At 44.2% G+C, this 15,220-nt stretch overlaps 1 protein-coding gene across 1 annotated transcript in view; it reads right to left on the bottom strand.

Annotated features, from left to right (window-relative positions):
- The window catches only part of bach2b (BTB and CNC homology 1, basic leucine zipper transcription factor 2b), a 128,892-nt gene that overhangs the window by 46,914 nt on the left and 66,758 nt on the right, over positions 1–15,220 (bottom strand). Inside the window, exon 2 of the mRNA XM_080790513.1 lies at positions 2,087–2,344. Coding sequence (XP_080646639.1) covers positions 2,087–2,332 — 246 coding nt within the window. The 5' untranslated portion in view covers positions 2,333–2,344. The remainder of the gene's footprint in view (positions 1–2,086; positions 2,345–15,220) is intronic.

Here is a 15,220-nt window from a genome sequence, read left to right as displayed (position 1 = left end):
ACGTGTGGTGCGTGTCCCAGTTTTTTCCCCCCAGCACATGTATGTCGCCGATGTCGGGCAGAAACCTTGTATGTCCAAAACCGGCAAAATAACAACGTGTGTTCTGATGCGGCACGACGCCGTGACGCATTGCGACGCAACGCGGCGCGGAGCTTGTAGATCTGCTATTTTCACTACTCTCGCACGACATCCGCGCAGCGGCGAAGCGGGGCCGATCATTTATGAAACTGTATTTTTGCGAAAGTTGAAATATTAGACATAGGAGGTTTCTGATATGCATGCGCTCTTCTATGCATGCGTGAGCGCCGCGGTTGGCTGTGTGACATCAATCCATCAGAGGATCTCTTTCATTGTGTCGTCAGCGGGGGGGGGGGGGGGGGGGGCACGGCTCAGCAGGTTTTAAAGCCACAGAACCAAAGTGAGGCTCGGAGCCGGGAAGGGTTTGAGGAGTTGAAGGCTTTGACGGTGCTATTAATCTCACGGTGAAGTGCGAACGGCGATGGAGGTGAATTGGTGACGTGCTAATTGGCAAATCACTTTCCCAACAGCCGCTATTATATGCACCTGATCCCCCACCCGCCCCCCAAACACACACGCACGCACGCACGCACGCACGCACGCACGCACACACACACACACACACACACACACACACACACACACACACACACACACACACACACACACACACACACACACACACACACACACACACACACACACACACACACACACACACACACACACACACACACACACACACACACACACACACACACACACACACACACACACACACACACACACACACACACACACACACACACACACACACACACACCCGCCACACTCCATCCCAGAGGCAATCAGAATTTTAACAGATCAAATTAAAACACTGCGAGGCTGACACACTCGCTCTCACGCTCTGGTGTGACGAAGAGAAAAAAAAGGAAAAAAAACTTCTCACAGTTAGCAGGGAAATAACAAAAAGAAAGTATCAAGGTCCCAGAAAAAATGTCGAGAGTGAACAAAAACACGGTGTTGGAGAAAGGGAACGGGGGAGGCGAGTGAAGTGACACTGTGAGGGAGGGTAAATGGATGTGTGTATCAATGTTTTCCCTTCAAACCCAAGCAGGAAAGGAGGGAACCGGGCACCCCGCCTAGAAGAGCTGTCAGCCTGCCAAGAAGAGAGCTTCTTTTGTATTGGTTTCAGCGGAGGGGCTTGTCTACAAGGGCATGCAGGATTCCCACCCACTGTCTCACTCACTTGAAATGAAAATGTTATTGATTGAGATGTGTGAAATGTACGAGGCGGGGGCCGGGTTTTCTTCTCCAGGAAAGTCACCTTTTTTTTCCTGTGTCGACTAAATTTTACAATGACAAATGCACCCATCTCTATCTAATAGAATAGAATCCACCCATCTCTATCTAATAGAATAGAATCCTAATCGTATAGCTGCTCGCAAGACCCAAAAGATACATTCGTGTCTCCCGGGGATCCAAATTGAGAAAATACAGGGGAAAAAAGTACTTATTTCCCAGCGGAAACAGCCAATCTACAAGGTCACAAAGCATATCGCAATGCGATATGTTGTGAGCTTCTACATTGGCTATTTTCACTATTCCTTGACCTATTAAAAAAGCATCTGTGTAATTTTAGATCTTTGGTGTTGGCTATTCAAAATAGCAGATATATATGCTCAGAGTGCGTCAGTGCAAGCTCGTACATCTGCTATTTTTGGACATATTTGAAAGATCTTGAAAGTACTACAGATTAGGCATTTGTAGAATTGACATGGGGTCTTATTGGCTTAAAGCTGTTCGGGTTAATGTGGGGGGAAAGAATCACACTTGTGTGAAGTGAGGGGCACCTAATAATATAATACAAATCGGCCACATGGCGTCTTACGTCATCATTTAATACCCTAACCAAACATTAAACCCATAGACTGCTCTAAGTGCAGTCTTAGAGCAGTCTAAAAAATCCTATAGACATGGCTGCGTGATCTTCAAAAGCCATGCATTGGAGGGCCCTAAAAACAAAGAACACAGATCCATAATGGATCCATAATGGGTCCACACGTACCTCTTCGGGGAGGCTGACGACCAGGCCATTCTCCTCCTGGCCCGGCACCAGCGCCTGCAGGAAGTACTGGCTGCAGGCCGCCAGCACGGCCCGGTGCCCGCGGAACTCCTTCCCTTCCACCAGCACCGTCACATCGCACAGGATGTCCTGCTTCCGCTGGTCGTTGAGGCACAGGAGGATGTTGGTACAATGAACCGTCGACTCATACACATACATGGGGGCTTCAGGCTGCTCATCCACGGACATTCCGCTTACGCCCTGGAAATAGAAGCGACACAACACACACACAGAGGGGAGGGGGGAGGGTTAACTTCCAGCAGTGGTCTGGCGAGTGCACACACACACGCGCGCGCGCGTGCACGCGCACGCACACGTTTGTGTTACTATATTTTTGAGGACATCAACATTCTAGGGCGTTGCTTTTATGAACGTCAAATTAGTTTGTATAAGCATTTTTAAACGTAATCCCCTAAAGCTGAAAACAAAAGCTCACAAGCTTGTAGATAAAGCTATTCTCGGTGCATGACACCGCAGCACGAAGCTGAGGTAAGATTTTGGCATTCGATCCCATCCCCACAACCTAAGCTCTCATTTCTCTCCTAATTCTTAGCCCAAATCCTCCTCTTGTGAGGACCAGAATAATTTCCCTCACGATTTCTCTATTGCTCTCGTTCCACTATACTTGTGAGAACATTTGGTCCTCGCAAGTAGGCCTAATACAAGCATGCACACGCACACGCACACACACACACACACACACACACACACACACACACACACGCGCGCGCGCATACCGCAGGGCTGACATCACCTCCCCACTACGGCTGGCCGGCCAGCCAGCCATTCCAGCTAGTCCCATGATTCAACAATGCAGCAGTGACTGGCCGCCTGTCTCCTCTCCACTCCACTGCACTTCACATGCTCATTTCCCCCATTTCTCCCCTGAAAGGACCCCATGTAAATATCGGGCAGAATCCTCTCATCTGTAACTTGGCCATACTACTACAGCATCACACAAAAGCATCAAAAGTGGCAGATCTGCAAGCTCGAAACGCGGCACCAAGCAATGCGTTTTGAGCTTGTAGATCTGCTATACTTTTGCATTTGAATCCTGAAAAGTAACATTTTGGACATATGAGGTTTCCAGTTTCCACCCGACAGAGACGATGACCGTTTTTGGTCATACAAGGTTTCTCCAAGACAGCGACAATCTGATGTTATGTTGTCCATGTACTGTATTATTTATTAAGACGCACGCACGCACGCACGTACAGTACACACACACAGTTTAGACAAATGCTAGGTTTGATGTTTACCTGGTGTCCTAGTTTCTTTGAAGCGATACGTTGTTCTACTTACACTCTACTGTGACGATTTGTTGTTGTTTGACATTTCTTTCCACCCGCTGCCCTGCATAAGAGCCTCTGCTAAAGGCCTCGCTCGATTGTAAATTGGAAATCTATATTTGTACCTGCATGTGTACAAACAGGCACTGATCCTCACATTACACAAACACACGCGGTGTGAGAGTGTTCATTCCATTCTCACTCATTCACATCTGCTTTGGCAAACGTGTAAACACAACAGTGACGCACTACAAACACACTTGAGGAAATGCAACAAAAAAAGCACTAGATCGGGTCCTGTTGTCACCCTAGAGGAGAATACAGACCACATGTGTATTCATTGTAAAGATAAGGACAACAGCCATACATGCTGTTGTTATGTATGGCACGCACAGAGTGCATGCATCTGTATGCTAATTCAGAGTGCACGGTAACACAAGCACAGAACAGTCTTTCCAAAGTGCGTATGACTGAGTAAACGTGAATAGTACAAATGTTATGCATATTGCATAACATTTTGCTTAGATGACAGAATCCTTTGCTGTATAGAACAGTACCTATCTGTGAAAAGCAGCATTGCTACTTTTGCCTACGTGTAGGCAGGATTTAAACAAAGATTTACAAATCAACACCACTATAAACACTTATGAAAAGTGATAGGAAAATTGAAAGAAGCGTTTTGTATCTGTGGGAAAAAAACCCACCACTGCAACTTTTGTCTACGAGTATGCAGAATTTAAAATGAATGTACAAATCATCACAACAATGAACACTTGTGAACACTGAAAGGATAATTGAAAGAAGCGTACTGTATCTGTGAGAAAAACAGAACACCGCTGCAACTTTTTGTCTACGAGTATGCAGAATTTTTAAAACACATTTACAAATCAACACAACAATAAACACTTGTGTTTTCCCATTCCCCAGGGTTGTTCTCAGTAAGTCAGTGGTGCTGTTGTATAGTAGAACTCCACAGTTCTATCAAAACACATACTCCAAGAAGCCCCGGTCGGGGGAAAATAACAGGCCACACGTGCCATGGCTCTTTCTCCCCTGCCAAACTTTCCGTCGGGCTGGGCCTGTGATGACAGACGGCGGGCAATCTTCCCCCAGAGAGCTCTCACTAGAAACACTCTGCACACACAGCACTAAATGCACTCAAACAACCGCCACTGTATACTATGGCACAGGTTAGGGCTGGGCGATCAATATCACGCTTATTGACAAACCTTTGCCTCGGTTATGAGTAATGCACGATTATTAATATGAATAAACCATTTTTATGAATGTCTTCTACATCCTGACAGTTTTCTGAAAAAGCTATGTTTCTATGTCAGTCGTTCATCGATTTTTCAAAAATAGCAGACCTATTTTTCAATAGCTAAATCATAACATAATGCTAACACCAAAAGGGGTTCCCGCCCAAAATGGGTTAATATGAAAATAGCACTACAAGACCACAACGTGATGCAGCCACTGTGGGATTGTATAGATTGGCTATTTTCACTGTTTTTGAACATGTAAGTGAGTACTTTAGTTGATTGAAAATCAATTAAAAAAAGAATAATACAAAAGTAATAATAAATTAAAAATACTGCTTCTCCATTATTCAATTGGCGGATTGATTGATTTAATACATTATTAGACAGAAATGTAAACGGCACAGTAGCTGTTGTATAATACAACAGTAGCCTACAGTCAAGCACTTTAATCTAAAAGGAGAGCACCTTGCAGTGTTGTTTCCATTCAGGTCCTGGGTATTCAATTTATAACATTCATAACACAGTCATCATGACATGACAAATAACAACACCTATACTGTACATGAGCAAGAAGTCAGTTATGGATTCTAAATATGGGTTTTGATATGTTTTGGGTTAATTTCCCAGCCCTATATGACAGGCGCAGAGAACTCTCACTATAGAGACTCTGCACACACAGCACTTTACTGCACCCAAAGTCTCAAACAACTGTACCTCTGTACTACAGGTCTGTGCTGCTGACTAGACTGTTAGTGGACATCTTTGGACTACTTTATACTCCTCGTCACACTTCACCTGCATCATTGTTTGAGCAGGCTAACCTGAGGGAAGAATTCATGAATAATAATACAGAAGAAGCAGCAGCACTTTGTGAACGAAGAGAACCCCACTGTATATAGAGGTTGCATGCAGGGCTTAATCCTGGTGCAACGTGTGAGCAAGACCCAATCCCTCCCCCTTTTGTTAAGCACTTAAACCAGTGGTTCCTCAAACTTTTCAGGTCGAGATCCGATAGAGAGATTAAACGTTTTGCCCGGGACCCAAACTAGTAAAAATAGCAGAAGAGCCCGTGATGAGCTGACGCACACTGCGACGTTGCCTCTCTGATTCTGGTAGTGGGATAATAATAATACATACATATAAATAAGTTGCTTTACAAAACAGAAACAACATGATAAAGTACACCTCCTGGACAGTGGCGTAGTATGTCACAGAGACTCATCCCACCCTTGAGTGCCAAGCGGGGAGGCATCGGGTCCCATTTTTATAGTCCTTGGTATGACTTGGCCGGGGATTGAAACTCCCAATCTGAGAGTGCAGTCTGACACTCTAACCACAAGGCCACTGAGCTGGTGGAGTGCCCTTGAGGAAGGTCATTACTAGTAGTGTAGTAGCCGGTCCAGTGAGGCTACTGAAAGGCCAGTAGTAGAATCCTGTGGTTGTATTGGGCAGCTCCGTGTGAATGCACGGAATTGTGTGTAAGAGCAAATTAAGTAATTTGGTGGAAAAATAAGGTATTGGACAGACACAGCCAATAGTCCCTAGGTTTAAAACAGTGGTCTAGTGTACATACAGTACAGTACGGTAATCACATGAGCCCTTGTGATTGTACTATGCATTCAGCCACTTCTGACTCACTGCCACTTTTGGGGATCGGTTTCCCATCCGGAAACAGTCAGGAGCCAATGGATCCTATCCTATAGCCACACGCACGCACGCACACACGCACGCACGCACACACACACGCACAGACGGGAGGGGATACGTCTATACTCCAAGGCTGGAAATGGAGACCAAGTCCTCCAGCTAATGGAAAGTCTCACCATTTCCCAAAAGACGTTTTTTTTAATTCTATGTATTTATTTCACAGTGTGCAGAAAGACAGGAGAGAGAGAGAGAGAGAGAGAGAGAGAGAGAGAGAGAGAGAGAGAGAGAGAGAGAGAGAGAGAGAGAGAGAGACAGAGAGAGAGAGCCTCAGGTCTGATTCAAGACTGGGGCCAACTGCAGCAATCAGATAGATTTCTAACCAAGTCTGAACAGCCCAAACACACACAAACGCACGTGCACAAATGCAGAATTTTGCGCGTCAGATTTGAACCACATTAAAATGTGTTTAAAATGCGTTTTAAATGGAATTTCCAAAGATTTGTCTTAGTTATTTTGCACACTGAAGCCTGAATTATACTACATCTTATATGACTGTGTCGCTCCCCAAAAACAAGCAGATCTACGAGCATAGATTGCATGGTCTGAATACACAACTCTGATCTGATACTAAAAAGTCAGTACTAAAAGATTAGATTTCAGATGTGCCTGCATTATGCCCTATAGACTTTAAAAGGCTTCTGCTCGGCGAGCTACCCACTTCTCACCATTCTCGCTGTGATCAGCGTTGGGATCAGGCAAGTGAAGAGCTATGCCCGACTTTCCTTCAACAGCCAAAGTTTGGCTGGAGGAGTTTAGTATTTCCATTTCCTCAGTGTGTAAATGCTAATTTATACTTCATCGCTCGCCAAAAATAATTTCCAAGAAAGAAACCTGGCGCGAAGCGGAGCGGATAAAATCTGAAGTCTATACTTGCAATACCCCATGTCCAGGATTGTTAACAACCCTTCACCGGTCTCTGGGCTTTTAACCACTTCAACCCTATATACTTTGCTGTGGTCTATACCTTATTTTTTTTACCTCTACACAAAATCACTTCGCTGAAAATAGTCAACCTATAAGATATTTTTTGCAGAATGTTCGTCTATTATGAGATGCCCAGAATGGGAACACTACAGGCTTCATGTGGTTACGGATGTTTAAGTCTTCAGACAAGTAGTAAAGCATGATGTATGTGGAAGTGGGCACAGCTAGACATTAGGCTGATGGCTCTAACATACACATTCACATTCTCTCTCGTATTGGTATTACAGTATGTGAGCACGTATTATATAAGAGCTAGTGACTGTGCAGTCATTCACACTGTATACAGCAGATCCGAAATAAAACAAATATCGCTGTGAGCTTTTAGATCTGCTGTTTTCATCAGGTTGGGGAACGTGTCATGTAAACATTGGTAAGGTGAACATTGAAAACCATTTTTGTGTTAAAAATCTGTGGCAATTTAAAAATAGCAGATCTACAAGCTCATACCACGTCACTTCGTGACAGCCGGCGCTTGAAGCCGGAACAAGCCCGACCAAACCAGGACGTCTGGTCAGCGTACTGCAGAGTGCGGACCCATAAGCTGTGTTTCCGGTCCTACAGAGTGTGGTTCGGGGGCAGACAGAACCAGAAGCTTCTGTCCAGACAGCTCCAGCAGTGGTTGTCTGAGTGGATTCGGCTGCAATTGTTGTATAGCTCGCTTATTTCCATCGAGCATTTCTCTGTCGGCTTCCCGGGATAATGACCTGTCTTCCAAGAATAATGTTTCCAGATGCGGTTGCAAGGTTCACGGCAATCCAAACATGCTATTTCTGCCCCCTCGGAATGTGCCGCTTGCTTGGACTTTTCGGACGGCACGTTGCAGTTTTGAGAGGGGAAAATGCAAGGATGACACTAACAGAAGCCGCAAGAAAGCACGTACACACACACACACACATAACTAGACACACATGTGCGGGCACACATACACACAGACAAGTGAATACACATGCAGACAGGCACACATACAGACATAAACACAATTGCACACACACACACACACACACACACACACACACACACACACACACACACACACACACACACACACACACACACACACACACACACACACACAGTGACACAGAGACACCCTCCCAAACAGACACGCGCATCCACAAACACAAACACAGACAAACACACGCAGACCACAAAATAGCAGGCTATGGTTACATTCTGATGAGAACTGCTGAAGGACGCAAAACTGTTTTTTCATTGGCTACCGCAGGTCGGCTTGTTTTTCCCCCCTTTTTCTTTTTATTTTGTCTCCTTTTTCCGGTGTTCTAATATCAATCAAAGGGTTCCATGACTGGGTATAGCGGTATCGCATTCCATAGATCAAAATGAGCTTCACTCCAACCGCCAACAGAGCTGACTTCATGCTGCTTACCGCAGCGGTTCTAAAAGGGTTCCAGGGGGTCCCCAGCTAAATGGTTCATAGTTAGGATTGGGAACCAAATGGACCCGTACAGGTCCTGACTGAAATGATGTGGGTCCGTGGCCGAAATGCTTACCAAACTGGGAGTCTTTGAAATGTAAATGTTTGAGAATCACATGCTCTCCTGGAAAGAGCCCTGCCGGCTGGAGCAACGCTGATGAAAACGAATGTTTCCCCTGCAATGCCCTGACGTACTGTAACAGTTATGCCTATGTGAAAGCCACAAGGAGCTTATGTGTCCGAGTGGGCAACAAAAGGTGGAGGAATGGCCTGAGTGAGAGGAAATGGTTTCATGTTTGCTTTCCTCATTTGATTTTTTTAGTTTTCTTTTTCGGTAGCAAATAATTCGTACCCCTTTTTCATTATGCCAATTCATTCCTCTTTGTTTAACTCGAGACCTGAGAGGTCGATTCTACAAATATCTTCTAAATCTTAAACAAATGTAATTTGGCCGCCAACCGCCACCTCAAAATATTTTGTTTCAGGGACTCCCAGAAGCAAAGATTTCAGGTCAAAATGTTTGCTTTGAAAATGTATTCAACCCAGCAAGCCAAATGACGTCATGATGACGTTATGGTGACGTTCAGAACTATAGGCCATGTAGGCAGAATTTATGTTGGTTGAAATCAGGTGATATTCTGGGCCAGATCTGACTAGTCTTGGTTTGACTTGATTTGGTCCCAATAGAGACGTCACTAATTCGTCCTGACCGTGCTTTCATGGGAAAGATTTACACTCAAAAATAGCAGATCTACAAGCTCATAGCGCAGTACAAAGTGAAGCACTATGAGCCTGTATATCTGCTATTTTTTACGTTATGTTATATTCATTTATTTTTCATGGACATCATGGTCACATTGGACGAACTAGATGCATTGCTTACAGTGTATTAGCACGGTTTGCTGCTAGTTTTTGACACCCATGTCCACAGCTTTGTATATAGCCAAAGTATAAAATATGGTTAAAGTGGTTATAATCTAACTCGATTAATGTACAGTAGCTCTGAGATCCCTCCTCCCAGAGTGGATTTTGCAGCCTGTCTAGTGACCCGTAAGGTCAATGCATACCTACATGTACCACTCATACAGTACAACTGCTCTATTTTTAATGCGTGTCTGGGGGGAGGGGGACGGAGCTGCGATGCTCATATAGAGCTTCACACTCACAGTTACACACAGTCACACCCAGCAGCTGCTAGTAATGCCCAAACAGTCACCTACTGTAGCATCGGCCACTACACACAGCTTCATCGCTGCCTGGGGTCAACAGCTGTTGTTAAATGCGGTGTAAGTGATATGTTTTTGTAAAAAACAAACAAAACAGGGGTCTCTCCCTCTTCAGCTTAGATAGAAAATACATTGAAATCACTTAACCACAAAGACCATAGGCGAACATTTGAGCAAATAGACAGGCAATACCCCTTCTAAAAGCATCACAATTCAACACATCGTGAGCTTATATACAATGGCAATTTTTGGCGAATGCATTTGGTGTAGAGGGGGAAAAAACGATTCTTGGGGGAAGCCCAGTCAAAGCAGTATATTGGGTTTCAGTGGGTAAGGTAAGGAGGAGATCCTGACTTCTCTTTGGTTATATTATGCTGATGAAGCTACGCTACAGCGCCTGGCTTAGTAGACCATGATGACAGCAGCACAGCTGCAGGTAGAACCACATCAAATATGCATCGTCTTTGTTTTCATCCTGTTCGCCAGCGGTGGAAGAAGTACTCTGATTTCTTACTTAAGTAAAAGTAGCAATACCACAATAAATAAATAAATAAAGGGAAATACTAAGTAAAGAAAAAGTACCTCAAAGCTGTACCTTTAAGTACATTAGGCTACTTGAGTAAGTGTACTTGTTTCCTAGTTCGATCCTGCAGGCTCCCCCAGAGTTAGTGTCGAAGTGCCCTTGAGCAAGACACTGCACTCCTAATTGCTCCCAATGAGCAGGTTGGTGCTGGTTTCCTTTGCCGTCGGTGTATGGATGGGTGAAATGTAATTTTGTGTAATGTAATGTAATGTTACTTTCCTCCACTGCTGTGTCAGTGCACTGACTCTACTGTATGTGCTGCTGCTGACTGTACTGGGTTGTTTCTCCTCAGGCACATGCCAGTGATTATGTACTAACAAACATACAGTACAACTACAGAAGCCCATGCCACCTGCCAGAAGGTCAAACTTGTTGCTCACTCAGACAACCTATATGGACCAGAGCTAGGTCCGGCCGGGGACGGAGGTTTTTGGGGATCCCCAGTTAAATTAATATAGGAGAGCCATATGTACCCTTTCCTTTCCGGTCTCTAACACTGAGCGTGTACAAATGGATTTGGTTCCATTTGCATACTCTCAGATGTATGGGGGTCCATGGTCTTAATACATAACAAACTGGAGGGAGTCCCTGAAATAAAAAAATAAATAGAGGACAGCTGCCCTTCAGCCCTGATGCTTGTACGGTTGAAGTTCCTTGAGGAAGATGCTGGACTCGTCTGTGTGAATTGAGACAGTCAACTAAATTACTGTGGTGTAAACCAGCAGCTTTGCAAGGAAAACCCTACATCAACAGGATGTTTCACACACACAAAAACACACCCATGCACGGGCACGTCCACACACACACACACACACACACACACACACACACACACACACACACACACACACACACACACACACACACACACACACACACACACACACACACACACACACACACACACACACACACACACACACACACACACACAGAGCAGCAACGTTTCCTTGCGGATGTGTGTTGTCGAAAAGGACAGAGGAGCAGCTCATTGGAGTCCCTGGTGACGTGACCGCAGTACGTGACTCGCCCTGGTGCTCAGAGAGAGCGAGGGGGTGAATGACAGCATCATCACAGCCAGGCTCTGTGATGTGTGTCCCATCTCTCTCTCTCTCTCTCTCTCTCTCCAGAGGGATGTGCAAAGGGACAGTGACTGTAGCAATACAAAGTAAAATCCTGAGTCTGAGTGTGAAATTAACTTAAATTAAGCACAACGACATCTGTGGATGAATCAAAGATGGATGGATGGAGTGGGGGAGGGAGGAATGGTAAATGTGCATTTATATAGCGCTTTTATCCAACACGCTATACATAAATTGTGCATTACATAATTCACCCATTCACCCACAGAGGCGGAGGAAAACATGCAAGACACCAGCCTGCACATCGACAGAGTCTTGCTCAAGGACACTTCGACACACTAACTCTAGAGCCCGGGTTCGAACACAAATCTTCTCTTATGGTGTCCCTAACTGGCACAAACTCTGATGGGGGTCCACGGCTAAATACACCCCAAGTTGGGTGTCCTTATCGGGGAAGATAAATAAAAAGGAAACAAACAACAGGACGGCCGTTGAGCAACGTGTTTCAAGTGGACGGATTGTGACCCGGATTGGATGAGTTCAGAGTCACATCTCTTATGTAAATGTTTCTGTGCACCTCTCGCCTACTCTGCACCCTTACAGCGCAGGCTGATATTTGTTGCCGTAAGCGACAATGAATATTTAAGTGCATGGTAAATGAGAGTAGAGAGAGGTGATGTTAAATGCTGACAATGCTGTGTGACACGCACGCATGCACGCACGCACACACGCACGGCACACACACACACACACACACACACACACACACACACACACACACACACACACACACACACACACACACACACACACACACACACACACGACTGTACTTAGCCGTCACTCAGACCGAGCCGCTCTGGGAATATTTAGTCGACGCTTGCTTCATTTGCTTGTCGTACCGTGTCAATTAACAACCCTGGGCTGTACAGAATTTTGCAATGGGAGAACAATTTAGACAAATTCACAAAAGAAAAAATATTTTGATTAGATAAGTGGAATGGGGATCAGAATTGACAGAATGGTTTATACCAGTGGTTTCCAAACGCTGTAGCACTGTGAGTGCAGAGGCCTATATATGTGTATAGGGCCTATACCTTTGTACATGTGTGAGAACCACATATTATTATTGCAATACTGTAGACAATGAATCAATGATACAAAAAGTTATGAATTCTAGTGCACACTCATTCCCTATACAACTATATATATTTTAAATAGATTAGTTGGATTAACTTTTACACCCCTATACTTCCCTATATTACCACACGGCCCAAGCGGAGCATCATGTTAAAGAAATAATAATAATAAAGAAAAGTCTAGACACACATATTCTGTAACTGCCTGGAGTAAATAAGGTTAGGCCGCAGTCTAACAACATTATCCGTTCGGTCGGTACAGTCAATGGCAGACAAACATGAACACTGTGTGCAATTAAGGGGGTGGAGGATTCCAGCCAGATGACTGTAATTACTCCAAGGTTGAACACGCTTTTAATTGGAATGATCAAATTAGGCCACGGCAGCGGATGACCTTGGAGCTGTGCGAGAGAGAGAGAGAGAGAGAGACGCCGAACATCAATAATACGCAATAGGTGATGAAGTCAAGCTCCTGTCACGAGGGCTCTCCCCCAGTGGAATCCGGAGGTTTACAGGTTTGTTTTGATTCAGTGTGCACAGAAGAGAGAGAGAGAGAGAGAGAGAGAGCGCGAGAGAGAGAGAGACGAGTCATCTAAATATAGGTCATACATTTGATGGAACACCGGGGACCTTCCTCAATATTAATCAAGTCGTTGAGGATGATAATTCCCGTGACACACAGTGGTACTCAGGTCCACTGCATACAGCCATATCAACGCTTCATGATATTACGTGTATATGATAAGCACAGGGGAGTTAGAGTACATGGGGGTCTCAGGAGCTGATTAAACGTGGCTTGACTCTGTCTGTATACTGTATATAGTGTCAGGGAACATGGGAATAGGACGGGACCCTCCTGGTTTACTATTAGTCTTAGGGCCTTATCTTGTGACTTGTGCCACCCATTATCCCTACACTTATTTGCCATTTTACCAGCCGATCTACATCGACACGTTGTGAGCTTGTAGATCGGCTATTTGAACTATGTGGAAACGTTTAGCAAAATGGCAAATACGTTTATGGATAAGAGGTGGCACAAGAGATAAGCCCCAAGTCTTTTGAATGACACACCGTTTATAGTTTCAGTCCTATTTTAGCCTATTTTAGAAATTATTTAGTCTTAGTCGACTAAATATTTAAATCTTAGTCTTTTAGTCATTTAGTCTTAGTCAACAAAATTAACACTGCTTCCGTGCACATACTGCAATAATAATATACCAGCGGTTGTCAAACCTTTGGATGAAGTTTCTCTCTCTCTTGTTAACCCCCGTAACTCAGTGTACAAAATCAAATATATAACCAAATATAGCTGTGAGATTCAATGTATACACTCACAGAGTTACAAACCCAGAAGGGTCCATTTGGAACCCTGAAGGTCCCTGGATTCCGCTTTGAGAACCACTGATAAACGGTACACTTTAGTGTAAAGTGTAAATGTGCGCATCTACATACGTACTACATGCACTGCTATTCTTTCTTAGCCATGCACTCTCTCTTCCTTTGTCTTTCTAATCCTACTACTCCATGCATATAATGATACAGAATTAAAACTAATAATTCAAAAACAGAATGCAGAATGGAAACATTATCACCAGATTATCAGCAACCGTGTGTAGACTAGTACCAGTCACGGCCTAACACATACTGAATATACTGTATGCAGAACGATGTTAATTGCCGGTATGGGCATATGCCATAAAATGCCCAGCAGGGATATTTTTACCAGCCTACTGACGTATGTATCCATGACAACCAAGTAACAACTCGAGTAGAGGGTAAAGACTAAAGCAAAAGACATTCATCCTCAGTAAATGTAAAGCTGGTTTGTCAGATGCATTTGAAAAACGCTATATTGTGTTACACATTCTTTTCAACAAAAAAAAAATCTTCTTCTATTGGACAATCATTTATGATTTTACATTTTTACTGATGTTCTAAGTATATTTTAAACAATCAGATCGTATAACATAATGCAGTATAGCTTATAGTCTTTTCACTAGATACTTTCTTAATCTCACTTAAGTAATTAATTGGATGACACATTTTGCATGTACAGTACTTGAGTCGTTGTTATTTTGGCGTAAGTTTTACTTGAGGACAGCTTTGGCTACTCTCCCCCCGCTTGCTTCATTATTGGGTTTTAGCATTTTCTTTTATCCATGCAGTGTGCACAGGGTCTTTCCAACAGATGACCGCAGATAACTCAGTGACATGAAAGGCACATGGTGTCCGGTGCCGATAACGGTAGACAGTCTTCAGGGCTTTTCAGGAGGTCAGCGGGTTGCTAATATTGATTGGGAGATAATGTATGCAGAACTCCGGCAGCTGAGACACAATGCTGCCCTGTGCAAAATGAGCAAACGCTGCTAG

This window comes from Protomyctophum bolini, assembly GCF_963924005.1.
Source record: "Protomyctophum bolini genome assembly, chromosome: 19".
Lineage (NCBI taxonomy): Eukaryota > Metazoa > Chordata > Actinopteri > Myctophiformes > Myctophidae > Protomyctophum > Protomyctophum bolini.
The sequence above is the reverse complement of the archived record's forward strand: the minus strand, read 5'-3'. Positions and strand labels throughout refer to the sequence as shown.